The sequence below is a fragment of the Pollachius pollachius genome (genome assembly GCF_949987615.1).
Source record: "Pollachius pollachius genome assembly, chromosome: 19".
Lineage (NCBI taxonomy): Eukaryota > Metazoa > Chordata > Actinopteri > Gadiformes > Gadidae > Pollachius > Pollachius pollachius.
The window spans coordinates 13,325,971-13,353,226 of NC_136952.1; the positions used below are offsets into that span (position 1 = coordinate 13,325,971).

General features: G+C 41.8%; 1 protein-coding gene across 3 annotated transcripts in view; it reads left to right on the plus strand.

The window, feature by feature from the left end:
- slc39a11 (solute carrier family 39, member 11) overlaps positions 1-27,256 on the plus strand; it is a 65,185-nt gene that overhangs the window by 12,434 nt on the left and 25,495 nt on the right. For all 3 annotated transcript variants that reach the window (XM_079756662.1, XM_079756664.1, XM_079756663.1), the window contains exon 4: positions 3,162-3,320. In XM_079756662.1, coding sequence (XP_079612788.1) covers positions 3,162-3,320 — 159 coding nt within the window. The remainder of the gene's footprint in view (positions 1-3,161; positions 3,321-27,256) is intronic.

Genomic DNA, 27,256 nt, shown 5'->3' on the forward strand with positions numbered 1-27,256 from the left:
CACTATAGAAGAGTGAAATAAACTTGTTATTAAATGTAATATTTCTACATTCCTGTATATGTCTGCAGACTTTATTTTGAGCTCTGTATTAAAATAAATGTGTTCAGGGACCCTCTAACCTTTTAGCACTGTTCTGAAAGGCGGCTTTATTTATTTAAGGAGCAGACTTGAGTGGCATCCAACAGAAAAAAAAGTTACCAGATATCAAATATGTTCTCAACAATGTATAATTTGTTGGAATAGGCAAATACACAAATCTTTGTTTTCGTCAATGTAGAATGCGCCCTTCATATCTAACTAGGGAGCGAGTCCTCTTCCAAGCAGCCCCCTCATGCTGTCCAACTATGTTCCTCTTTCATGTTGCTCTGCCATGCTGCACTGCCATGATCTACCGCCATGTTCCACCACCATGTTCCAGTGCCATATTTCTACAGCAGCACAAAACAGCTAATCTGCTCTGGAGAGGACACATTTTACAATTTGAAGCATAAACGCTATCTCACTTGTAAGATGACCTACAGTTTTAGAGACTCCATGACAAACACAATTTATTAATATATCAAGGAACCTCGTCACTTGACACATTAGATGGTAGTGTGCCTCCATAATATTGGAAGCCCACTACTGGCACTTTAATCTTGAAGGCCATCGTAGCTTCTCCTGCTTTGTTTGAAAGAGAGAGGTGAGGGGGGGATTCAGTTGGTTGAAATCTGCAACCTTTCCTCTGGAATCCACTTAGTTGTATACTCAGCAACTTGGAGCGAAATGTAAAATAAAAACGGTTATGGCATTTATAGCGAGCGATGCATCGCTGTCAAAAGACGAGAAGACGGTGCACTTAAAATAGTTCTGAAGAGCAGTACGTTCTTGTCTTGCGTCTCATCTAGACGGAGATATACTTTTTAAATTTTCCACGCACGACTTGACTTCACTCATTTGACGGTATCGTAAACCGCATCAGACTTTTAATTAGACTTTGACACAAGCCGTCAGTCTGGTTGATCCAGCTCCGACTGCATTAGCCCATGACATGGAACAAACAGCCAACAAGCGTCCGAGGCAGATTTTGCAAATATGCTGTGACAGGAGTAGTGCACGTCTTAATCTGTGTGTATGTGTGGAAGGCCCTCTGGACCACGCAACACGCCGATATTTGGGTCATCCCTCATCAGAGACATAGCGGAAGACGCAGAAGGGCTTGTTGGAGACATGACATATTGTTCTAATAGTGGGGTTGGTGTGAATAGATGGCAACTGTGAGTAACACTGGCAAACAATGGTGAACTAGAAGATTGCTCACGGAGCACTTGGATATTTTCGGAGTTACTTTGATTTTCAATTTATATCCTTTGATTGTTGTCGACCTTCAGTGAGAGTCTCCGCCACGTAAACCTGATTGCTGACTGTGCTGGTATATGCACAGGTTTACTGAGTGTTGACTGTGGTGGAATATGCACAGCTTAACTCTGGAGTTTGATATGCTTGTAATGGATTTGAATGTAAATGTTGGGTTCCCAGCTTATTGGCTGATATAGGGTGGGTTCAATACCAGAATACTTAACACATGGCCTGAAAAACGTCTTGAAAATACAAAAATTCCAGGAACATTGCCTAGGCAATGGGTACTACATCTCTCATGCAACCCCTGGCCACATCCACCCCGCTCCATGCATATCCATTTGTGGACGCGTGGACAGGATCAGTTATCAGTAGGTCTGATACCATGAGAACCGTCTTGCTGATTGATGGCATCCTGCCGGTCTCCACTCCAGCCCTCTAAAGAGAAGGAACCAGCCTGGCAGTAGCTGCCCTTCTCAGGGAGCAGTTTGACGGGGCTATTGATCAAACCTAACAGGATACTTTTCTTTTTTCAGAAAATGCTAGTCAAGTTCTTAGCAGTCCTTATGCTGAGGTTTTCTAAGCTATTTGATTTACCCTGACAGGTCAATTACCGCTTACCTCCCATCCTCTTGCCACGTTTTTCCCAGCTCTATTTCTTTTTTCATTTTGAAGACAGAAAACACACAGTCATTGCAGAATATTGTCAACATAATTAAATTGTATCACACTACAACAAATCAAAACCAACTAATATGTACTCTGCAAGAATAAACACTGGGCTGATTTGATATCCGAGTTCATATGTAATGTTATAATGCGTTAAAGGTGTAAAGTGTACTCATGAATAATGCAGGACCGAGAGACTGGCAGATGGGGGTGAGAGGCAGAGATTAAATACAGTACAATGCCTGTAGCAACCAGGGCTCTCAGGGCTTGACACATTTCCACCACCGCTGGAGGCATTATTGTACCGTAGACCGAATGCACTACAGAATCACATCGTTGTTGGTTGATCGTGGGCTTCCGCAAAATACTCTTGGTCCTCTTTGTGTTGGTCCTCTGTTCCAGCAACAACAATCATGGTTGTGAAGCAGTGAGGAGCTTCACTTCCCCTGGATATTTAAAACCAATTATTTGGCATTCCGCTATAGTATTTTCACCAACCGCCTCCACCTGGAACCAAATTAGCGCTGTGGTCCACAAAGCCCCCAAGATCACAAGAGCAAAACCACTCATTATGTTCCTTGCGCAGCACATGTCCTGGGTCTCACAGTCGCATCAGATAATAGGCTTTTCTCTCTCAATCGGACGTCCGCTATAGCCATAGGCGAACATAGCCGCTAGCGCATCTCCACGTCGTGGTAGCATCTGTTAGCCTCTGTTTGTCCCATTTATCAGTGCTCCCTATAGACCTGTTGTAAAGAGAGAACGAACACATTGTCTCTTAACCCTGTGGACTCTTGATGGTAAGGTGGGCAAGTTGGCAATTAGGTTGGAATTAATACAGATTTTATGAGCTAATGCAGTGTTGGATGCCTTTATTGGTGTATCCCTTGGGATATGTGACATAGTCTTTTTTATGCACAGAACACAGACAAGGATGAACACATAGTTACACCTCAAAATATTATCACTACTACTGCTACTGCTACAACAACAATAAAGGCAAAAGTGTAATGGCTGGTCTGTGACTCAAAAGGTTCTGTCTTAACCGCTACCTGCTTCTCAATGACATAATGGGTTCGGATTTCAGCTGAAATTGCTTTGGATAAGAACTGTAAACATCCTGTCCTATTGTATCTCTTCAATCACCTCCCTAGGTGATGCTGGCTGCTTCCTATTGGTCGTTGCTGGCTCCGGCGATCGGTATGGCAGAGGAGTCTGGGAAATACGGTGCCTTCGCCTTCGTGCCTGTGGCCGTGGGTTTCACTCTGGGGGCGGCGTTCGTGTACCTCGCCGACCTCGTCATGCCAATGCTGGTAAGGACGACACTCTTGACATACGACACGCCTTTATAATGTGATGGAGGCTGATCTTGGATCAGATTGTCATTCGATTACCGAGAACAACAAGTCAGCTCTTGTGCCAAGAGCTGACTTTACTCGGGGTTCACGATACGTCGAAAAATGTGAGACACATCCAATACGTTGAAAGAGAACATGATATATTTAAGTGAGGTTCGCAAATGCAAAATGGATAAGGAATCAAGACGGTGGTGCATTTCATTTTCAGAGTTAATTTAGAAATTAATCCATCTTTCTGTCCAAAAAAATACATTCATATATTTCATTAAAATAAAACATATCCTATAAGAAAAAGGATGTTTGGATTTTCCATATGGTGGCACGCAGGAACTCATTCCCTGATTTGTGGATACTTTGAGGCAACTCAAATCATCCCAGAGTCTACCTTACCCCCTTACCATAACCATCTACCACGGAAGCCACACATTTTCATAGACTGATCTACACACCATGTGGCGTACATAACGATGACTTGATTGCAGAGTGTATGCTGTGGGAAACAGCTGTTTTCTGTAGTGTTCTGTCTGGGACAGAACACTACAGAACACGCAGGAAGCGGCTGCGTACCAGGGGCACTTTGACTTATCACTGCTTTGCACATGCATAGAATTTAGCGGGAAAGAGTTGCCAAAAGCGTCACACACACACACATACATACATACATACATACATACATACATACATACATACATACATACATACATACATACATACATACATACATACATACATACATATGTACACACACACACACACACACACACACACACACACACACACACACACACACACACACTCCTGTGTAGTGTGCACACGCAGCGTTCTCTGTGCACCTACAGTCGCATACATAATTCATTGAGGTTGGTGTGTTATGCCCTATCGCTCTCCTGAGTCTCCTTCAGCACTAGATAAAATATATTTTTGGGCTGATATTCCCAAAAGCATTTTTAAATGGGGAGTGAGGAGTTTGGGTTGACCCTATCCGCCTTGATAAGAGCAGAAATAATATAAAGAACAGATAAGATTCAAGTCCCACAAGATAGCACATTTTATATTTGTTTGGTGTGTCCTCTGGAGATATTTTATTTTTGGTTTGTCTTCTATTGGAGGTTTTAGAAGAATGGCAATCATTCTCTGTTTAGCTTTTCGTTCTATTTTTTTTCTTTCTTAACTTGAGTTGAGATGGCAGCGATGATCCCAAAGGGATTTGAACTGTTGAATAAAACATAATGCAGAAAAATATCTGTCAACAAAAGTTTTCATCTTATTTTGGCCACTTTTTGGCGAAAGTCTAAAAGGTTTGGCTTTCCACCACCATTACCTTGACCTTTTTGTCACAGGAACCACATTTCAAATGACTAAAAGGTTTCCTTCATCCCTTTGTTATCTGTTTTCCCACCACTGTCTAATGAGCCGTGAAAATCAGGCAAATTAAAGTACTTTACAGCAGGCACATAACGAATAAAGGAGAGAGAAATACTGAGAAAAATCTGACCATGAAAATTACTTCAAACCATTGGTTACAATGCAAATATGCAGCATATTTACCGATAAGAATAGCTGCGGTGAAAGAGAAAAATGTATTCAACCCTCAAACTCATAATAGCCTGTGAATACAAGCTTGTATTCTGTGATCCAGTGGTTCAGTGATAGCGCTGTACTTTCATCAAAACAGCCTGTGTATTTAGAGAATTAAATTATTATGGGGTGTTTAATTGTGTTGCAGATGAGTTCGCGGATGAGAGGGATTAAGTCAAGTGGGTGTGCGTTCCATAATACATCCACCTTTTGGAGACGTTCGTGTTGAGTAGGTTTCCATTTTCAACTGCTTACTAAAAAAAGGCTATCAGTCTTGCAGAGGAAGTTGGTATCCAAACTAAACATTTGCAATACAACTGCCCAACGTCATGTTATCAAAAGCAACCTATATTCATCGCCCACAGTGCATGTTAGCATTGTCTTGTGGTGCCAACTGCTATCGGGAAGGATGAATGAATGATGATGACCAGTATGGATGCAATTAAAAGACTGTCTGATTCAGCCTACTGCATGTTGAAGTCAACAAAATAAACGGGTTTGCGGCTACAGATGTTAAAATGGCTGAAATGAACTGCTGCGAGCCTTCCACCAGTCAGAGATGTCCGTGCTGCAATCCACACCTCCAGGGTTCCTGAACCCTTTGGAAATTCCTACCCCTCGAGCAGGCATGTTTTTGGGGGTAAAATAAAGTCCATGGAACTCAATTTAGACCCTAGTTCCTGCGATGGAAACTCACTTGGTTACTGCAATGGTTCCTAGTTCTGCGGTAAAGTTCCTGCGGTGGAAATGTGGCTTTAATGATCCATCACACAATTTGCTGCTTAGTACTTATGCTACCACCTCATGATCCATACTTCAGGTATTGGTCTTTTGTTTCTAATTAACCACCAGATTTGATGTCAATTCAGCTTACTTTACATCTCAACACTGGCCACAGTACTACAGGATGTGGGCACAGAGGTGTGTCCATATCCTGTCTCATTCCCTCCCTGTTTTGCTTCATCCCTTGCTCCCGCTCTCTTTCTGGTTCCGTGTCTCGGTCTGTGCGTCCCTCTTATCAGCCCCCAATCCCCCCCCCCCCCCCCCACCATCCAGTTTCCCTAGTGATGACGGAGACAGGATTGGGGCGCTGATGATAGGTAGCATGCAATCAGCGTTGAACGCTGGGGGGTCACACACACACACACACACACACACACACACACACACACACACACACACACACACACACACACACACACACACACTCATATTGGATCCCATGGGGGGGTCATTGTGTTTGAACAGCTGCTGGTGCCACTTTTAACTGGCTCCTCAACAAACACACGTTTTGAATGGAGAGAATGGTGACAGGGCAGAGAGCGAGGACCGGAGAAGGATGAATGTTGGCATGATGGAAAGATAAGGTAACAGAGGGACAGGGGATGGCCTCTCCCTCTCTGTCCTAGCGTGGTGTTGTGCGGGTCCAGTAGCTAGGTTACTCAGTTAATGGCCCCGGTAAGCAACACTGGGACCATGGCTTAGAGAATGGACGGATGCTGGCTTATGTCCTAATCACGTTTTTAACGGCTTAATGTCAAGGCAACAGCATCAGGGGTAACCCTCAATGGTTCAAGACCTGGAAGAAGAGACCAGAATGGCACTTGTTTCTTTAGAGTGGAAAACGGTATTAACCGTTAATCATTTCATTGATTGACTAACTTATTTATTTATTATTTTTCTTATGTATAACTGTGATCCATTTCAACTTTTGTATGGAACTTTCTTGTATGGATTAGGGAAACAATTGAAAATGGGTTTCCCTAGTGAAATAGAGGTTTAATATAAATTTACCCCAACAGGCTTTACATTTACTTCAGCTTCTGTTTTTTTAGGAAGGATAGTCTAGTGACTCCAACATGAAAGATCAATCCCCAAGGATTGAAATCTATGCCTAATCCCTGCTATTTAATGACCTTTAACTACATTGCTTTACTGTGACCGGCCTTGGAATAAAGTGTAGATAACCAATCAGTTAGTACTAAACAGTACTTTCCAGCCCTGTGTGGATGTCTGATAATGGTGTAAACGTTTTGGGGTCTGCATTAATGCATGTTTGTGCTTGTGCGTGTCTATACATGTTGAAGTATCTCTTCGTGGGTAAGTGCTAAAAACAGCCTCAGCCTCGCACCTTATTAATCCCTGGTCACTCCGTAACCACGACGACTGAGGTGGAGACAAAATAGCCAACGAGGTCAACGAGCGAAGGACGGTGGCGATACAGCATTGTGTCATGGTCTAAAAAAAAAGAAGGTATAGCCAGATTGAAGGGCTATTTCCTCAGTCGTATATGAGTGTGTTGCCTGAGCAACCACTGGCACTAACAATGGTTAGATTCCAATACTGGGTTCCATTTCTTGTTCCCCTAGTTCCAATGCTGGGTTCCGTAGTTCAGATTCAGAGCGACTCTCGATTATACCATTAAGGATATTCTTTTGGTAGTTTGTTTCTTCCAATCCCGAAAGATTCCAATAAGAATTAAGAAATTCAAAACATTTTCCTACCCTTATAACCACCCTGTATACTCTAATTGCTACTGGGTGTACAATTATTGTCATACCATTTTAATTCTCAACATTCACCACTTAAGTAAACTTTCCCACTTTGTAGTCCACCTTGAATAATGTTCCCCCTCTCTCACTCTGTCGCTCTATGTCTCTCTCTGTCGCTTTCTGGTCATTATCTCAAGGCGGGTCAGGTGGGTCACCTCTGCTTCGCCCTCACTCCCATATGCCTCCGCAGCAACTAAGCTGCGTCCCAATGGATCCCCCAGCCTTTCTTTACCTCTCTCTTTCTGACCCACTCTGCCACTTCTCCTTCTTGCCCTTTGTCTCTACCTGCCTCCCTATCCTCGCCCTCTCCACCCTCTCTCCGTCTCGAAGAGTGTTCACTTGAGACGTGGTCGGACACCAGACGCAACCAGCTGCAGGGTGGGACCCGCTCAGAGTTAAGATTATTTCAACCCTGACCCCTTGTGATGTATCCCTCCAACCAGTAGACGTGTTCAAACAGCCAGAATGTTTTCAACTGTGGCTGATTCTGTTTGTGTGTTTGAACTTGCTGCAGTGGAAAAACACTGCCTGACCCAATGTATCTTATCAAACCTCTGCATAGTTAAAGATATACCTTTCCCTATTGAAACTATCTTATCAAAGCTCTGCATAGTTATAGATATACCTTTCCCTATTGAAACTATCTTATCAAACCTCTGCATAGTTAAAAATATTCCTTTCCCTACTGAAACAATCTTATCAAAGCTCTGCATGGTTATAGATATACCTTTCCCTATTGAAACTATCTTATCAAACCTCTGCATTGTTATAGATATACCTTTCCCTATTGAAACAATCTTATCAAACCTCTGCATTGTTATAGATATACCTTTCCCTATTGAAACAATCTTATCAAACCTCTGCATAGTTATAGATATACCTTTCCCCATAGGAACTACCTTATCAAACCTCTGCATAGACATAGATATAGCTCTACCTAGAAACTATCTCATCAAACCTCTGCATAGTTATAGATATACCTTTCCCTAGAAACTATCTTATCAAAGCTCCTCATAGATATAGATATACCTTTCCCTATTGAAACTATCCTACCAAACCTCTGCATAGATATAGATATACCTTTCCCTAGAAACTATCTTATCAAACCTCCTCATAGATATAGATATACCTTTCCCTAGAAACTATCTCATCAAACCTCTGCATAGTTATAAATATACATTTCCCTATTGAAACTATCTTATCAAACCTCCTCATAGACATAGATATACCTTTCCCTAGAAACTATTTTATCCAACCTCTGCACACAATTCTCAATGATGGATTTTTAAACAGCAGCTGAATATGGTGCTGAATATAGTGAGTCGTATAGGGCTCTCTACATGGTGTCCCTGTTCAAACTCTCTCTCAGGGATGTTGTTAACCTTTATTGAGTGGCTAGGAGATAACGCCGTGGTGTTATCATAATGTGTGGTTAGCAACCTTTTCCGATGTAACCCTTCTTACGAAACGGATGGATAGGAAGACATTATGGTCGCTACACAGTACACCTCAGCAAAAATATTGCTATCATTACAAATATTTATGTACAGCAGACGTAAACATCAGAATGTGTGTGTGTGTAAAATATATATATAGATAGATGAACATCTATATATAGATGTACCCAAATAACTTCTCCATAGTGGACTTTGTACATGTTTTCTAGTCTTTCCTTCTGCTTACATTCTTGACAGACCTGTGTCTGAGTACCTCCTCCCTGAAGCCTTTTCAAAGGCTCAGTTCAAGGTATAATTCACAAGATAAGCTCAATCAGTGTGCACGTGCACCTCTATGCTTGTACGGGTGCATCAACAGTTCATCATAAGTCCTTCATACAAAAGGTCCTCAGTAAGAGCATTTTTCAGATTGAAGATTCCTATTGCTACTTATCCCTTTTATTGTTGGTAGAAAGAATATATTATCAAAGGCGGATAGCAGGGTTTAATTATGTACTATTTATTTCCAGCCTATTATTGTAGGGTAATACTGTTCCATAGTTTGTACCTTTGTTACTGATGGACCACACTCACACCCGCACACACACACACACACACACACATGGTAGCATGGTGTTTAGCTGTGAAACCTTTTAATCTTCTCCTTTCAGAACCGTTTCTATTGTATGATTATTTTCTTTTTGCCTTCCCAACCTTGCACACTGATACAATTATGATAATATGTAACACTTCTGGCATTCAATTATCTGACGCTATAATTCTGTCATATATGAGGTTGAGTTGTGCACTTGCATTATCCAAACATTCCTCCTAGTAATGTTCAAACCGAGAAATCTGTAGTTATTTTCAAGGTGAGGGTTCATTTGATCACCTGTTAATAACATCATATCTTCTTTACCCCCTGAACTTCGGGGGTAACACGGGAAGCAGTAATCCAGCAGAGACCTCATTTGTGGCTCATGACAACCCTACAGTAATATTGTACAGAACCATTCTAATGTTAAAACAACGCTCAAGACCAGTTCGAGACCTGTGACCAGTTCTTCACAGCTTGTGAAGTTATTTTTAGTTTGATTGTGTTGACCATGGGCGACATAACGTAAGCAATGCTGTATGGGTATTTGACTCATCTACTGGTGAGTTAGCAAGTTAACATGACACTAGCTCATGTTACTTAGGGCTCAGAGCATTGTGTAGGGTAGCCTAGCATGATGCAATGCTGCTGACTGAATTTAGAATCTCTGTCTCTCTGTCTCGCCTTCTCGCTCTCTCTCTCTGTCTGTCTCGCCGGCTCTCTCTCTCTCTCTCTGTCTGTCTCGCCTGCTCTCTCTCTGTCTCCCTCTAACAACGTGCAATCAAACTGCTTGTTTGAACCTCATAGGGGTTATGACAACTGCAGCCGGATACATCTGTGGGAAATGTGTATGATCCAAGTTAAAGGGGACATATTATGAAAACAACACTTTTCCTGGGATTTGGGGTGTTGTTTTGGGTCTCTGGTGCTCCCACATGCATACAAACTTTGAAAAAAGTCTGTACATGATTTTTTGAGTGAGATATGCATTTCTGAAAGTCCTACGTAGGAAGGGGGCACAGTTGAATATTACCTCCCACTTCCCCACTCCCCTCCAATCAGAGCATAGCTAAGATTTTGTGGACCAGGGGACAAGCAACTCCTGCAGGGGGAACTCGGCGCTAACCCTGCAGCTAAACTCCGGGAGTACAATCCCTTTCTCTGCCGTACTGCCGCCGAAGCGTACGGAGGAGGGGTCATGGAGGAGAAAGTGATTCTACTCCCGGAGCTGAGCTGCCGGACTGCCGCCGAGCTACCCTCGCCGAAGCTTTGGCCGCCGTCGGAGCCGTCCGGCCGCCGGCAGTCCGGAAGCTCCGGCGGTGTACTCCGGGAGCTGAACTTCGGCCAAAGCTTTCCGGCTGCTCCGGCGGGTGTACTCCGGGAGCTGAACTGCAGTCCGGCAGCTCCGGCGCGGGGAGCTCGGCGGCAAGTCCGGCAGCTCAGCTCCCGGAGTACAATCCCTTTCTCCTCCATGTCGCGGTTCATGGGCTTCAGAGAGTCAAAGCCAAAGTTCCTTTCCCCCAATTCCTCTCAACCATGGCCGAGATATCCCCCACTACGATTCTTTTTCTTGTTGTGGAAGTGCCAGAGGCGTCAGACGCAGTCTTTATGATTCATAATATCATCCGAGGCGCACATAGCTTTTGGCTGTGATATTAGATATAATAATATATAAATACCCATATATAATATTATTATTATTATTATTATTATTATTATATGATATAGAGCTCCAGGAGTCCGCAAACGGCAACAATCCCTTCTCCTCCATGCTGTGGTTCAGTCTGACAGCTCATTGGTCAATGGGCAGCAGCTCATTTGCATTAAAGCTATAGACACCAGAAACAGCGCATTCTGAAGGGACTGAAACAGAGGGGAATAGCGGTAGGCAAGATTTCTTTTCCTAAAAGCTATTTGCAGCAAACAGCTTCAAAAACATGTTTTCTGGAACTCAAATACTATGTTTACTTGTTGGGAAAACACCATAATATGTCTCCTTTAACATTAGTATCACATTTGAAAGTCTCATTTTTCTATTTACACAATTCGACAGGGAACAAGACATGCATATTAAAAAATATTTTAGATATTTTTTTAATCTCATTAGAATAGTTTAATTTAATAGAAAAATGCATAGTACTCCTACACCAAAACCGAAAAAACGATCTTTATCTCTCTGTCTCTGTCCCTCTCTCTGTCTCGTTCTCATTCTCGCTCGCCCTCTATGAGAGACTGAATTTGAAAAGGATCTCGTGACTCATTGGCCTCAGTTCACCTTTTTCGGTTTTCTTAACCTCATTTTGCTGAGGGATAAAAAGTTCTTTCTGCCCTTCAGTTCAATGGTAAATGTGCCTTGCACATAAACAAATTTGCTCCCTTAAAATTAATTTCCCTCCTTGCCTTCCATGCAACGTGATGGCTTGGGGAAATCTATTTAATCTCTTTGATTCTCTAAGGCCAAAGCAGGCGTTTAATTGGCCCTCAGGTGTGTTTGCGTGTCTTCTCCTTCGTTCATTGACTGCTGTTCCTTTTTAATTTCCCAAACTTACTTTCACTTACTCCCCCTTCACGCTTGGAGCTCTCAGAAAAGTTTGCCTTTGCTTTCATACACTTTTATTCATTCCATGGTTTGACCGCGTTCCCAAGTACATCTCTAAATTCAATCAAGCTCACAATTCATCAAGCTATCACATATTCTCCTGTACCCATCCAGCTATCACCGACGTCCCTGCATTCATTTCAGCTGTCACATATTTCAATGCATTCATTCATCACTTTCACCTCGACCACTCTGTCTCCATCAGATGATCACTAACCCCGGGTCTGTTCTCCTCCACCTCTCTGTCTCATATGATCACTAACCCCCAGACCCTTCTCCTCCACCACTCTGCCTATCAGATGATCACTAACCCCCAGTACGTTCTCCTCCACCTCTCTGTCTCAATCATATGATCACCAACCCCCAGTACGTTCTCCTCCACCTCTCTGTCTCAATCATATGATCACTAACCCCCAGTACGTTCTCCTCCACCTCTCTGTCTCAATAATGTGATCACTAACCCCCAGTACCTTCTCCTCCATCTCTCTATCTCTATCAGACGATTGCTAAGCTCACCGTATCTATCACATGGACATTCCGTGTGTGTGTGTGTGTGTGTGTGTGTGTGTGTGTGTGTGTGTGTGTGTGTGTGTGTGTGTAACTTCCAACGCTGTGCGTCTTCGGAATTCCACCCTCATGAGCAGTTGACCTTCAACCCCCTGGTCAGTGTTTTTTTGCACGGGGGCAGACACAGTGATTGTTGTTCATCCACCTGTGGCCAGTTCTTAATAACGTCGGGCTCCGCCGCTGCCCTGGGGTACCGCTGCACACCAGAGGGTCAAGGTGTTGCTCCGCTTCTTATAGAAGTACCGTCACGCCGACCGAAGCACTGCTGCTTGGCCACACAAAACATGAATCAAGCGCCCCTATACTTTCTGTGTGTGTGTGTGTGTGTGTGTGTGTGTGTGTGTGTGTGTGTGTGTGTGTGTGTGTGTGTGTGTGTGTGTGTGTGTGTGTGTGTGTGTGTGTGTGTGTGTGTGTGTGTGGAGATGATAAGAGCAGCGGGCAAATTCAATCGCAGTAGTCGGTTACTCGGCCAGTTGAGATCTTGAGTTCAACAGTATAAAATGTATTTATGATGAAATAATAACAAAAGTTGTCTTTATCTTGTCGTTTGTGATTCATATGCCTGCTCTGCATTCGCCAGATGTTCAACTATTTTGTGCAGCACAATAACCTCATGTTATTGTCCAATAAATTACTAAATGTAATTATATAATATAATATCTGAAATTGCTGCAGAATCAACTTCAACCCTCACTGTGTTGCAAATACAGATGAAGTTGGGTCATCTGTTTGCACGGATCTAGTTTGGTTGAAGGAGACTTATGACTCCTTCAAACTCCGCGTGTGAGCCATTTCCAAAAATATTTGTACACATCATGATTAATTTGATTTGCCAACCATGCCAGAGTGATTTTAATGGCAGTATATTCATTTCTTTGATCTATTTGATGCTATTTAGATATTTTCTTTTTCACAGTCTGTATCTTCCCTGAGGAATTCCAGAGTTAATATTTCACGATGACTACGCTTGAATAAATATATTTTAATATCTACTTTTTCGAATCATGGTTATCTAATCTAATAAACTCAAGAATCTAATCTGCTTGCTAATGTAAAGTGTTTTGGGTAAACTTAAATGTATCTCCCATGTGGGTGTTGAGCCCTCAGCACACATCATACACACCTTAATCAAATGTTATAATAGTGGAAGAGTACCCAAAAACCATATGCTCCATTTCGTAAAACTAAACAGACAGTATGGGGGGAAAAATGCTCAAAGTAAAATCATTACTTTGGGCATTTGTCTTTTTTAACCTCAGTACTTTCCTTCTTGTAACTTTATTGGCCATTTCCATCCTGATTAATGAACACGGTTATGAAATGTTCTGTCAAACAAATCACTATAGGGACCTTTTCTTTCTCTTTCTTTATCTGTCTGATTATATCAGAAAGGATGTTTCACCTTTTGAATTCATCTTTCGCCTGAATACTCATGATTCACAAGTGCATCTGGGCAGGCACGGCGGTCTTCATCTCCCTCTCCGCCCCAGAGGAAATGGTCGAGGAATCCCATTTCGGGTAGACGGCGGATTAGGCTAGCCGCCACTCAGGCTTCGGATCTAAAGGACAGTAAAGAGAAACTGTCGTTCCTCATTTGACGCACTTTGTCCTCTCCGCAGCCCGTGTCACTTTCCACTCGTCCGATCCCATCTTCTCTCTAAAAGCTGAGCTTGGGTAATCCAGTGCAGAGGAGCTGAAGTGCTATGTCCCTTGGTTCCTCTGTGTATTGTTTGTGTCAGAGGTAATGTGGGTCTAGAATATGAAAATTGTAGGTATTTTAAATCATGCCTGCAGGTAATGTTGGCCGGTGCAATTGCGATTTACATTGCCAACAGCTAGTCAGCCATATTTATTCATCTCTTGTCGAACGAGCTCATGTAACGTGTTGAATATCGCATCCAAAAAGGAAACTCAAGCCTGTATGGGGGTCGTGTTTTTTTTCATTACTTTGTGTGTGTGTGTGCACGCTTATCTCCTCGTGTGTGTGTGTGTGTGTGTCCTATAGCTGAGGCCGCTGTGCTGCAGCATACCTGTGTATGAATAATCATTCCTGCCTTTTAAATGTCACCTGCTAAACCTAGTAGCCCCAGGAAGATTGTTAGAGAGAGAGAGAGAAAGAGAGAGATCTAGTCTATCAAAATCAACTATTCAAATGAGATTTCAGATATATATGCAATATTTTTTCATATGCATGTCGTGTTCTGTGTCGAATATTGTATACAACATGTACATTACGAATGTAATCACCCCCATAGTGGGTTATACCATTTTTTTCCCGCGATGTATCCACCTGCATTGGTGTTTTGTTACTAAACTCCTATGCGGTGCATACAAGCGGTTTGATTTGATCTCAATTAAAATAATTGATGCCTGGGACCACATCGCGAGAACATTTCATATTTATTTAAACAATAGCCTGCCAGAGAAGACGTGAAGAAGTAAATTAACTTAAACTATTGAATTCTTTGGTTAGGGTTATATTAACAATTATGCATACAATGTTGGCTAGCCTCATTTATATTAACCCACAGACTGCGTTATAGGCTGTCTCCCATCCAGACTCATTGTGTCTACTCCCTCCACAGCGATTTATTGTCTGATCATGCCTCCTGTTCACCAACTGAATCATTCCGTCTACTCTTTTGCAGAGTGGTATATTGTCTGATGGTTGGTATTATGACTATGTTGGAGATGGGGGGAGGGGTGGATCAGTACCAATCATTCAAATCAAATATCAATATCTGGTTCTTGCGACGACCATGATTACTGTGATTGTGGTATAAATACAGATTGCTTATTGATTTGTTTGGGTGTTTGTCTAAAGGGTTACATTTCTGTGCAGATTTGTATCTGTGGTAAATGATTGTATGTGTGTGTGTCTCTTGGTTTACATGCTTGTTTCAGCGTAAACAAGTCGCCAGTGTAACGTCAAGGCAACACATGCTACCCTTTGCCCTCATTGAAAGCCATACGATAATAGCATCATTATTCATCACCATGGGTACCCTAAGGTGAATTTTAACCCTACCTATGAATGAAGCTTATCCGTTGAAGGATTCTCTTTTTCTAAAGTCATAATTGCAACTGAGGTGGTTGACAGAGATAGCGATACTTTTATGTTCTGCTGCTTCTACATGTACAATATTGCCAGCAGTTTTCAACACTTTCATTCCTATTCCTTGTTTATCTTGACTCTTTTTTTATTTTTACTTGTATTTGTGCAAAAGCACTCTTGAGGATGTCTGGAATCTAAACATAAAATCTCATTAATGCCCGCTGTGTTTATGCATGTTTCTTTAATGTGTCTAAGCTATGATATTTCTTTTCCTGCTTGCCGTTTGTGTATATGTGTGTATGTGCGTGTGTGTGCCCGCAGGTTTTGTGTTTATTAATCTGCGAATAACTATAAGAGTTTACGGTCCTATGCGGATCTGGGCCCCAGTGTCCCTGGTGACCGAAACATGCAGAGGTGAATCGAACAGTAGTAATGGCAACCATTAGTTAAAGGTATCTATAGCTATGATAATCCTCCTACTACATGGATGATGCTTGTCTTGTGCTTGCAGGCCTTGCATACAGGGGCAGGCTGGTGTCAGTGGCTAGGGAGGTCAGCTCCAAGGCTCTGAGTTTGATCCCCATATGTCCACAGCCTACCTGCAGGCCTCCTAGATTAAGATGCTGAACTTAACATGCTTGTGAATGACATGCATCTTAACTCATTATTTCGCTTTGGCTAAAACGTCTGCTGAATGAAGAAATATGATAAATAAATTGTGAATTACCGTAATAAATACCTGGATCCTGCTTCATGCTTTTCAGAACTAGCATATTATCAATAATGATACTTGTGATGCTTATCATGACCCTGAGGAAGTGAAACACATGACTTTATTCAGGATTCCGACGTCAACTTAATTCAGAGCTCTTCTGTGGCAATTAAACAAATACTGAATAATGAATACAGAGACAAATATAAAAAAATTTAAAAAAAATGCCAAAAAGTTGAAGAAGGTCCACAATCTCAAGCTGTCGATTACTGTCAAAATGTGTGTCTGGTAAACCCTAAGCCTCCACACTACACAAAGGGGACATGAGGGATTTTCTAAATTACCTGGCTGAACATCCATGTGTTTGTTCTTCCAGACCCTTTCAGGAATAAATCAATAGGATGTCAGGAGATGAAGATAACAGGGGTTTCTGGGGAATCAGGGAAGTAATGCAGTCTGATCTCTGAATAATCAATCATGGAAAAAAAAGACAGGAGCTGAAGAGTAATATTGAGGATAAGTGGGATATAATGAGGTCCAAGGGGACTCACAGTATTTGTATGTGTGTGTAGGGAAGGGAAGAGGTTCTTGAGCAGCAACACTTTAGTGTGGGTAATTTGTGCCATTGGAAAAATATATTTATTTTTGCACATAATGCAAAAAACAAACAAAAACAAAGCCATCCCTCAATAATATAGAGAAATTGATTACAACAGGGAAGAGAAAAGGAAACACACTTCTTCAGAGGCATAACACACTTATAATGCCTGAGTGGAGAGAAATCCTTAATAGGTATAATTATAATATAATTAGATGCAGGGGCGTAGGAATGATTTTAACATTGGGGGGGACACATATCGGAAACCTGACAGATCCGTTACTGGTTTGAAATAGAGAAATATGTCATAAATTAACTACACTGAAAAAATTCACAAATATATTTTATTCTACTAAAAAGATACATTTGTAAATGTAAAGGAAAACACATTTTGAATGGCAGTAATGAACTGATAAATATCAAATCAATTCTTTAATTGCACGCTCAATCATCCAGTTTTTTAGAATAAGAAGCGGTGACAAGACGCTGTGTTGCGCTTTCAAAATAAAATAAAGTATTTTTCTCCCCCTGGTATAATTTTTAGGTGGGACAAATGCGCCTGTCTCCAATATTGGAGGGGACACGTCCCCTCCGTCCCCCCCGGTTCCTACGCCCTTGATTAGATGTAATATAAGCAGTGGCGGTGGGTCAATAGAGGGCGCTAGGGCGCCGCCCCTCCGTGAAATATTCACTTGAATATATCTGCAAACTATTAATCAACTATTATCAATACGAAATAAATCAACAAAAATGCATAGCGTTTATCCTCGTTTAATTGTGTGACATACTTGTCTTTGCCAGCAACCATTTAAATGCGTCTAAACGTCAATGATTTGGGCTAGGCTAGTTATTGGTCATTCGAAATAAAGCCCTCCACCAAGTCAGGGAAGCCGGCCACGTTGAAGTCAATGTAAGCTTGCTAACTTTTTGCTGTCTATCAAGCAGAGACAGCTTTTCATTGGCGCAAGAAAATTCGCCCTCGGGTCGCACCAGTGTGTGCCCCAGGCCAATGGTATCGCTTTTCTTTTTTGTTATCACCACATGATTGGACAATTCAGCGAATCAATCAAATAGGCTACCTCCCTCAGCAGCATTCGCCCAACACAACTACGTGTAGAGAAGAGATAGATCTTTAACTAGCAGAGTTGTAAGCACGTTCCACCCTTTTCAGTGGAGGAATTGGACTCCCTAAGCAATGTTATACTTAAAAGGACCAAGTAAGTTACATATAAATTCAGTCTTTTGGCCTGTAGCATATAAACAAAATTGAGCAACTGTCCCATATTTCTAACTGCATTTGAAGTAGACATTGAGACTCACAAAAAATGGACGCTATAGGACAGTGATCATGATTTGTCTCAATATCAGAATAACAACAATGGGTCAAATAGCAATGGCTGGTGGAATGGCCATAAAGTAGGTCTGTATATGCAGTATAAGCTTGTCCAGGCCCTGCAAGTCAGATGTAGGCTTTGAATCTGAAGGAATAGTAGGTAGTGGCCATCCCCAAAATGCACCAGAATACCCCAGACCCAAGACCCCAGACCCCCAGACCCCCTGTCTATTACTGTGCCCCACCAACATTTTAGATCACCAGCCGCCACTGAATATAAGACCTTACAAACAAATATTACTCCTGATCCTGTCCAGCTCAAATGATGGAGTGTGTCACGAACACTGCCAGGGGTCGTTATCCAATTCCAACTGTGAGATTTGTTCACCTATGGTATATTCAGATGCCATATCTTGGAATATTATCATTAAATAACTGGACTCCCCTATAAAACAAAAGGAATGTGTCCCGCTGCCAGTGAGAAACAGGCATGTTACAGAATGATATATCACCTCATCACCCCGGTATATTCTAGATGTTTTATTTGAGTATGGAGAGGGAGAAGGGATTGGAGAATTGAATTACCCAACCCCAGTGCAGCCCCTCTTTCCTCTAGGGTCCCTGCTAACAAAGTAAAAGTATCTCTTTCTAGTAAAGTATTGCAACTGCTTTTTTGTTTACGACGAGAAGGAATGTGAACTCGTCTTTTGGTTGTTAAGTGATCGTTAAAGAAACAGTGGTATATTATCACAAACGATAAATGAGTGTATTGGAGGCGATGGTGTTTTTCTGGTTCATGAATGATGGTTTCTGCTAGTGTTTGGAAGCCAGACATCCAAAAGCATCCATCACTGCAGGTCCGTCTGTGAATGAGGAGGGTGCCGGTTATGGGGTCTTCACTCTCAGATTTAGTGTTTCCAGAAGAAAAATATTAATTTCGTGGCAGAACGGCTCTTATATGGTTTGCTGTATGAGAGACGGCTTAAATAAGGAACCATTTGTAAAACCAAGGTCAGTTGTGTGTGTTCCTGTGTGTATCAGTGTCGGGTTTCTTCATCGTGTGTTTCTGTATGATTGGGAGCACACGTGTACATGTCTAAAGTGTTGGTGCTGTGCACACACACACACACGTACAGACAGGCCCATATCCCCTGGTTTATGGTGTATGGACCAAGCATGATCTGTTTGGGATTCAACTAATGGAAGTTCTCTGCGTGGGGTTGCCATTTTTTAAAGTGCACAAAATGGCATTTTACTTTTCAGATAAGAAAATGAAAGGCTGTTTTCGTGTCGTGTGTTGAATGGCAGAGGGATTGGAGATATAAGTATAGGCTTATATGTGAGTAGCTGTATCAAACAAACACTATGGAACGTTGTTGTTTGCTAGACATGTTCATGGGGACAATTAGTTTGATTTAAAGTTCAACACTATAATTAGTAACATTTAATTGCTGTATAGCTATGCATTGTATTTGATTAAATGTGACAGCCATAAGTTACGCATGGATACAATTGAATGACTGTTGGCTAACCATTTTAAAATCGTATTCCTTTCAGGCCATACTGGAATAAAAATGAACAAGGATCAATTTAAAATATGATTGTTCTACAATGATCTCTGTGATCTGAAAAAGGTGTGCTCCACTTTTCTTCAAAGATTTTAAATATATAAATTAATTTGTTGCCTGAAATAACAAAAACAAGTCAAACATGTAAGAAAAGCTGGCCTCGCTTGTCGATTCTGTCCCAAGCTTGTTGGCTGGTCTGTGACTAATGGCAGGCACACACTGCCCTTGCTGGGTCATTCCGTCAAAGAATTCCCACAAACTACAGAATGCACAAGTCTTGATTCTGTGCTCACACGGAATAGCCATGCTCACAGACTTCGTGACGGAGAGGCAAGCAGTTGGAGTTGTTCAATCGTAAAAGGCCTATTGATTAGCACGGTAATGATTTTCTATTGAATTCAGGATTGAACTGTGTCTTTTCTGTTTCGTCCCTATGGACTTGATTAGTGGGTAAAAACAGTGACATTTGTGCTCAGTTGGCAGTCTCGTTCTAGGTACATTCTTATAGCCGGCAACTGAGCACTTTGAGCATTTTTACAAAGAACAAACAAAAACAATTTGTTTGGAATTTTATTTTGAACGTACCTTCACCACGAGTTGGGGTGAGTTGAACCACTGCCTACCTTTTCACACACTAGACTGAGGAAAATAAGGACCTGCTATTATCACATACATTCAGGCTTTTGTCGTTTTTTCTGTATTAGAAACAATGAGAATTTCAGAAAGAATTGTGGGTTACTGTAGCGTGTGTATGTCTGTGTGTATATACACGTCTTTGCATGTGTGTTTTTCTTCTTTGTGTGTGTGTGTGTGTGTGTGTGTGTGTGTGTGTGTGTGTGTGTACAAGAAAATCGATTGGAAAGAGTCAGAGGGCTGCAGAGTGCAGAAAGCCGTGCCATTTCCAAAGCACAGTTTGAAATCCAAATGTCACTGAGCAATACGACAGGGGCTTTTGGGGACAAACGCAATGTTTTTGAAGACACATCATCCTCATCAATAATTGTATTAAGAGAAAACAGTGAATTATTTGTATGATTTGTTTTTACCATTAAGTCATTCCAAGCATCTTACAGTTCATTCAGATACAGGCCATTATGGAAGGCTTCTTGCAGTGTATGGATTTCTACATGACAGACTGTGGACATTGGGGTTGGAACCAAGAATATTTAGAGTTTTTGGTGTCAAAAACTCTAGACCACTACGTATTTTCCCTTATCTGATATTCATGATTCATTCTTAGGGAGGAAATTCATCAGTAATAGGACTTAAATGTGGCGCACGACTTGCACTGACGGGAATGATTAGTTTATCAACGGCTGAGTGACTAATATTGGTGTCTGACATCATCACCATCATTGCCATTCTCATGATCATCATCAGTTCCATTCTGTTTTTTTTACCGGATCCACACCCCATTTCACATGTGTGTTTGTGTGTGTGTGTGCTTTGTGTTTGTGTGTGTTCCTCTATATTTGCGTGACAGAAATCCGCCATCTCTGTCTCTCAGTTTGAAGCCTTCATTAATTTAGATGCAGACAGCCAAGTTATTGATCTACCATCAGTCATTTTCTCACTCCCCCTTTCGAATCCTCATGGTGCCCACACACACACATCCACCCACACATGTCGATAAGTGTGTTATAAAGTGCATATCCTGTCTACAACGGAGAGACAGCCTGATGTAAACAATTGATACTCACGAATTGTTGATGCACGAAAACATGGTTACACATACACACCCACAACTCAAGCACATGCACGTGCACACTCTATCGCACACACATACGTCGGTGCATTAGTCAAGGAAATACAATGTGTGTGGGTCAGATGCTTGCATCTTTACGTTCGATCTGTTAACTTGTGACTAATATTTGCGTGTGTTTGTGTGTGTGTGTGAGTGCTCATGCATGCCAGCATGATTAAGCCTCTGACATTTAAAAAAAACAATTAAGCACCGGGATCAAATCTTCTTAATCTTGTGGAGACCCAAACAAATGAGAAAGCAAGATTGGAAGTCGACAGAGGGAGTTGTTATCGCAGTTGGCCTGGACATGAGGGGTCAACGCTGAGAAATACAAATGTCTAGCAACAACAACCCATGGTGGATTGGTTCTTTAAAACAAATAAAACCATGTCTCAGCTGAATCCTTTAGTTCTCTCAAACACTGAGTTTGCACTGTAATCTTACACTACTGTCGACACGGTGGACATCCTTTTTAGGTTCATGAAAGGACCCAACCAATCACCTATCTCAATGCATAATTTCTCTTGTCTTTAATGGTAATATGAAAAGTCGTGTCTCCAGGAGCCTCCTTACCTAAAACCCTTACCCTGCAGCTAGTTCAGCCTCTGGTGTCACGGCCTGTGGAGGAAACGGTTACCAGTTGATGCACTTTTAGTCGAGCCCAAGGAAGGAGTGAGGCTGGATCAGGGCTACCTGCTGGTACCTACTTATAGCCCCGGTGGGTTTGGCTCATCAATCTGTTGCTCCGGGACATTTGTCGATTCACAGGAATGCGTGTGACCGGTTGCCATGGTAATCTCCATGCGGTTCATTTGCAGTTGAGGTGTTGCCAGCTTACTGTTACATTAAACTGTAATCAGAAAAGGTGGTTATATGCTATAGACCCTATAGTATCTGTTATATAAAGGCTGGGACGAATTTCATATTATAAATATGTACACTTTATTTTGAAAGTATAGACCAGCGCGATTCCCATTGAAACAAATAGCACGGTGATTATTCTTCGAAACGAGAGCTGTTCAATTGTCGAAAATGAATTAAACTGTAATCAGACAACGCGGTTATATGCTATAGACCCTAGTGTATCTGTGGTATAAAGGCTGAGACGAATTTCGAATTATAAATATGTACAATCCATAACGTTAGCTCTCTCTGGCTCATAGCTCAGCGGACTAGAATATCTCATAGAATCATTGCTTGTTGGCCGGAAACGGAAAGGGGGGCTGTTCACGTTTGGTTGTAGTCTTTTTGCTCGGTTCTCCGTCTCATCAGTAGGGCTAGAACCGAGCGAAAAGACTACAACCAAACGTGAACACTCCCCCCTTTCCATTTCCGGCCAACGAGTAATGAGTCTTCCAACAGAAATCAATGGGATTTACAAAATGCGCTAAATGTGCAATAAAACACGATAGAAACCGTATTTCGCTACGATACTTGATTCAACCACTCTATATCATCCTAGACAAACCACAAAGGGGGCTCAATGTTCAAAATAGCAGAAAAAACGAAAAGCTCACAGCAACATATTGAAAAAAAGAACTATGAACTAGTTCATTTTAAGATTTGTGAACTGAACTTTGAACTAGTTCACGAAGAAAGTGAACTTTCCCAACACTGCCGGTCGGTAACCTTTTTTTCAGCAAATATAGCTATTCTGTTTGGAGGGCAAAGTGCTTAATGCTTTTAGGTTGAAAGAAAAACGTCAAACTATTGTAACATGTATTAACTGTTGGGCGCAATTAATAATAACAAGCAGGGTCTTTACAATTCTCACTGGCATATTTTGCTTGCTACTTTGATAATTGCAATAATGGAGGTATGAGAGGTGGCCTGATATTTTTCGGTAACAACGTTATTCGGTTGATTAATCTCTCGGTGTCACATGGTCAGCGTCATCCCTATAGACCAAGCAGCGATCAACCAGAAAGCTCTTATCACCAAAGCCTCTCATTAGTATGGGTGTGTTGTGGGCCACCTCATAATGGCACTGTTAATTTGCCAGTGCGGGTGAGCGATGGTTGGTCGTTTACATGCTAATGGCTTCCATTAGAATACAACACAAACGATAGAGGCACATAAACCGATTGCCAAGCGCCTGGCATATCAGAAGCAAATATTGCGTTGAGTGCATCCATTCTGACAAGCAGCAATTCACTACATTTTTTTATTGTATATTATTACATTTATTTTCGGCTTTTTATTAGAGTTCTGCTTCTGTTACAATCCCAGTCAGCAACCTCTATTTTTGAGCCGAGTTGAGGTGTTTTAGGTTTGAAATGCGTGATGAAAAGGTTCTTGCGTCCAGAGTGTCAGTGTGATCTGGGTAACATGAGAGATGCAAATGATATTAATCACGTCCACTTGAAAGCCACTCGGAAAGCGAAGGAAGGGGAAATGTGTCACAATTGAATGGTTGTCAAACTCTGAATTGCTGCTATTTACTATCCTAGTATTCTAAACACACTTGGAAGATCATTATTGAGCAGGTGGGAAGCCCCAGCCTCTTCCACCGGGTGGAGTGGTACTTACTTTTCCACCGCGTGGAGTGGAACCTCCACCCTATCCTACTCCCATCCATTGACTGCTCATGGTAGTTTCTAGGAGAAGCCACAGGTTGGACTACAATCGTAATGCTCAATAACTGAAACTAAGAGATACAACATTCAATAGCTCGAATAGCTTTACCAGGAAAAGAGCTATATTCATTGCCAGTTCTTGCTGGATAATGTTTTATTTTAAAGAATTTCAATCCGAGTTCACAGCCAAATTGTGCTGTCAGGATTAATGGCCCTGAATGTGTCTACATTCAATACCAGATAAATTTCATAGTTAATTTTGTTGCAAAGAATATTTCAACACATGCTCAATATGAAGAGTATGTTCGCTTAACTCACTGCACTTCAACTTCATTGTCCTTGATTTGATCTACTTTTAAATACATTTATATCCTACTCAATTCCTATAATTATGACTTGGGAGGCTGGTTGGTCCCTGCTGGTTGTAATTATGGTACCGGGCAGGTGGTCCTCTTGACTCAGCTTAGCCTAGAGAATTGGCGTTATCATTTATCGACCCAACCCTGCGTGTGCTTAATATAATGCTGTATTGTACGATAACAATATAATTCCATTTTACAACAAAGTGCAGGCCTACCCACTAATCAGCTGTAATGGTGTTATAAAGCTTGGGTCAAAATTGAAGTTATTTCAAGTTGGAAGGGAGCCCCCCTCCCTCCGCTGAGAACGCCCCCCCATCCCTGAGACGTGAGCGGCGCTTTGTCCAAAAGAGAACAATGGCGTGGGTACGGCACGGTGAAGCACGAACTCACACACTTGGCTTCATGCTGCACGCCTAGCTTAATTTAATTTGTGTGGATTTTCACAGTCCTCGTTTATTCTGCTCTACACATGCACAGACACGTTTATCAGAGGCCTGTTGGGGAACTATCGTGGGCCACTGATAAAGCTTTCTAGACACGATGCCCAGGCAAGCTTTATGCCATATGGCAGCGCCACTCGTCAAATTTGGACAGTGTCAAGAACAATAATACAGAGCTAAAAATATTAATAGGATGATTTCAAGAACACTAACTGCATTTGGGATACTGTTGCATGTAACACACTTCTGAGAATTGGAGCACTTGCAAGAGCAAGAGCTGGACTTATACCTTAGTCAAATGTGAAATCTATTTTTTCCTCGTAGAAGTTTGGCAGCGTAGGCACTTGATTCTGAAATTCCCAAATCTTTGCTTTAGTGTCAATTATTGTGGAAATTAATACAATCAAAATGTGTAAAACATAAAAGGTTCCAGCCTTGCCGGGAGGCTGGAACAAATTAAGTCAGAATCAACCCTCTTAATTCTAGATAATTGTTTCTTTTTCATGTTCTGTAAGTATAATATTGAAAACTAGGATTTGGGAGGCTTATCCAATCAGTACAAGGTTAAACTGCTGTCACGCTGCAAAAAGATTTCCATGTTTAACCACAGGCATATATAACAGCCTTTTTGATGTACTGTCTGAAAAGATCTGAAGTTAAAAGGCTGCACACTGCGCAGCCTTCTCCATCAATGGGACTATGGAAGAATGAACAAAACGATGTTCTGTCTTGAAAAGAACATTCTCGTCATAAACACTTCATCCCAGACCCTACCATTGTTATTGCTGGTGGTTTTGAAGCGTATCTGTAAATGCCAATTATTACAGCCGAACCATTTCTACACTAAACGGTTTAAATCCTTCAGCACCTGGGCAATCACCAACCCAAGTGTCTGTGATGCCCAGCTGGTGAGCCCAACTGTGTAAACGCTTACAAGCCTTTCACTAGACCATCATAAGCACCATCAAATCTTGCATCGAAACAATTTCACTGACGGGGGGGGGGGGTGTCGGGAAGCAATGTGCAAACTGTCCAAGAACACTCAGCAAGTTAGCTTTACGTGTGTGTGTGTGTGTGTGTGTGTGTGTGTGTGTGTGCATAGGAGAGATTTTGTGACTGATAATAAATACAGCTTTGATTGCTCTCTGTTTGTGGGCAGGAAACAATTTGAAGGATCTCTTCCTGGAAATCAGCCAGGGGAGGGTACTCTATGTATAGTCTGGAGAAGGGGGTCTGGAGAGGACATGGAGAGGCATCCACTGAATCTTTGATACGATTGTGCATTTACATGACTTTCCTTGAAGCCCTAATGGGTTTCTGAACCTCCAGTACTCGCCTGCAGTCTTGCAGACATCTGGAAAATGGACAAGGTTTGATGTTTTATCCTGACTGGACATGGACATAGAGACTTTAAAATCCATCCACACACTTGGGTGAGTCCAATGTAAGTGCTGGAGTTTGAAACTTTAACAATTCCCCCAGGGGAGCAGCCATAGTGGTTGTTTACAGGTCAGTGCAAACCTAGGGAACCCCAGGTCTTTCTGGGTGGGGGCGTGATGGGGCGAGCTGTTGTATTTTCGGTGACATTTGAGCAGGGATTTGTCATGGTACCTCAACAAGGTTCACATACAAGTCATTTCCGCTCCAACACATTCTGATAACACACGGTGCATTAGTCAAGAAAATGATGTCATTCATTGACATTGGCTTCTCCGGATTGTCCAATGACCTAACGCCCCTATACTAGAGCCCAACCGATACTTGATTTTAGGAGCTGATGCTGATGTAGGGAGTTGAAAATTACCAATATCGATATATATCGGCCGATATTTCAAATATTGATATATTGGCCGTCATTCAGTGTACAGTGTACCTATGTGTGTATGTATATATATGGATATTGTAGTATCCTGGGGGTAGGCCAGCTCCTTTGGTTTTGCTGCTCACCCTCCAGCATTGCTTCGGGCCACAGCAACATCGCCTTAAAACCATGAGCTTCAGGAACCAATTACCTGTAGTATGGGGAGGAGCTCCTAACCTTCACACAGAACATGATGTACAACTGTAAAACCTACCTGGATGCATCCTTGTGTGAGATACTTGAACCCATTGATATATAATTACCCTTTGATTATAATAACAGCATTACAGTACATGACACGATTGTGTTCACGAG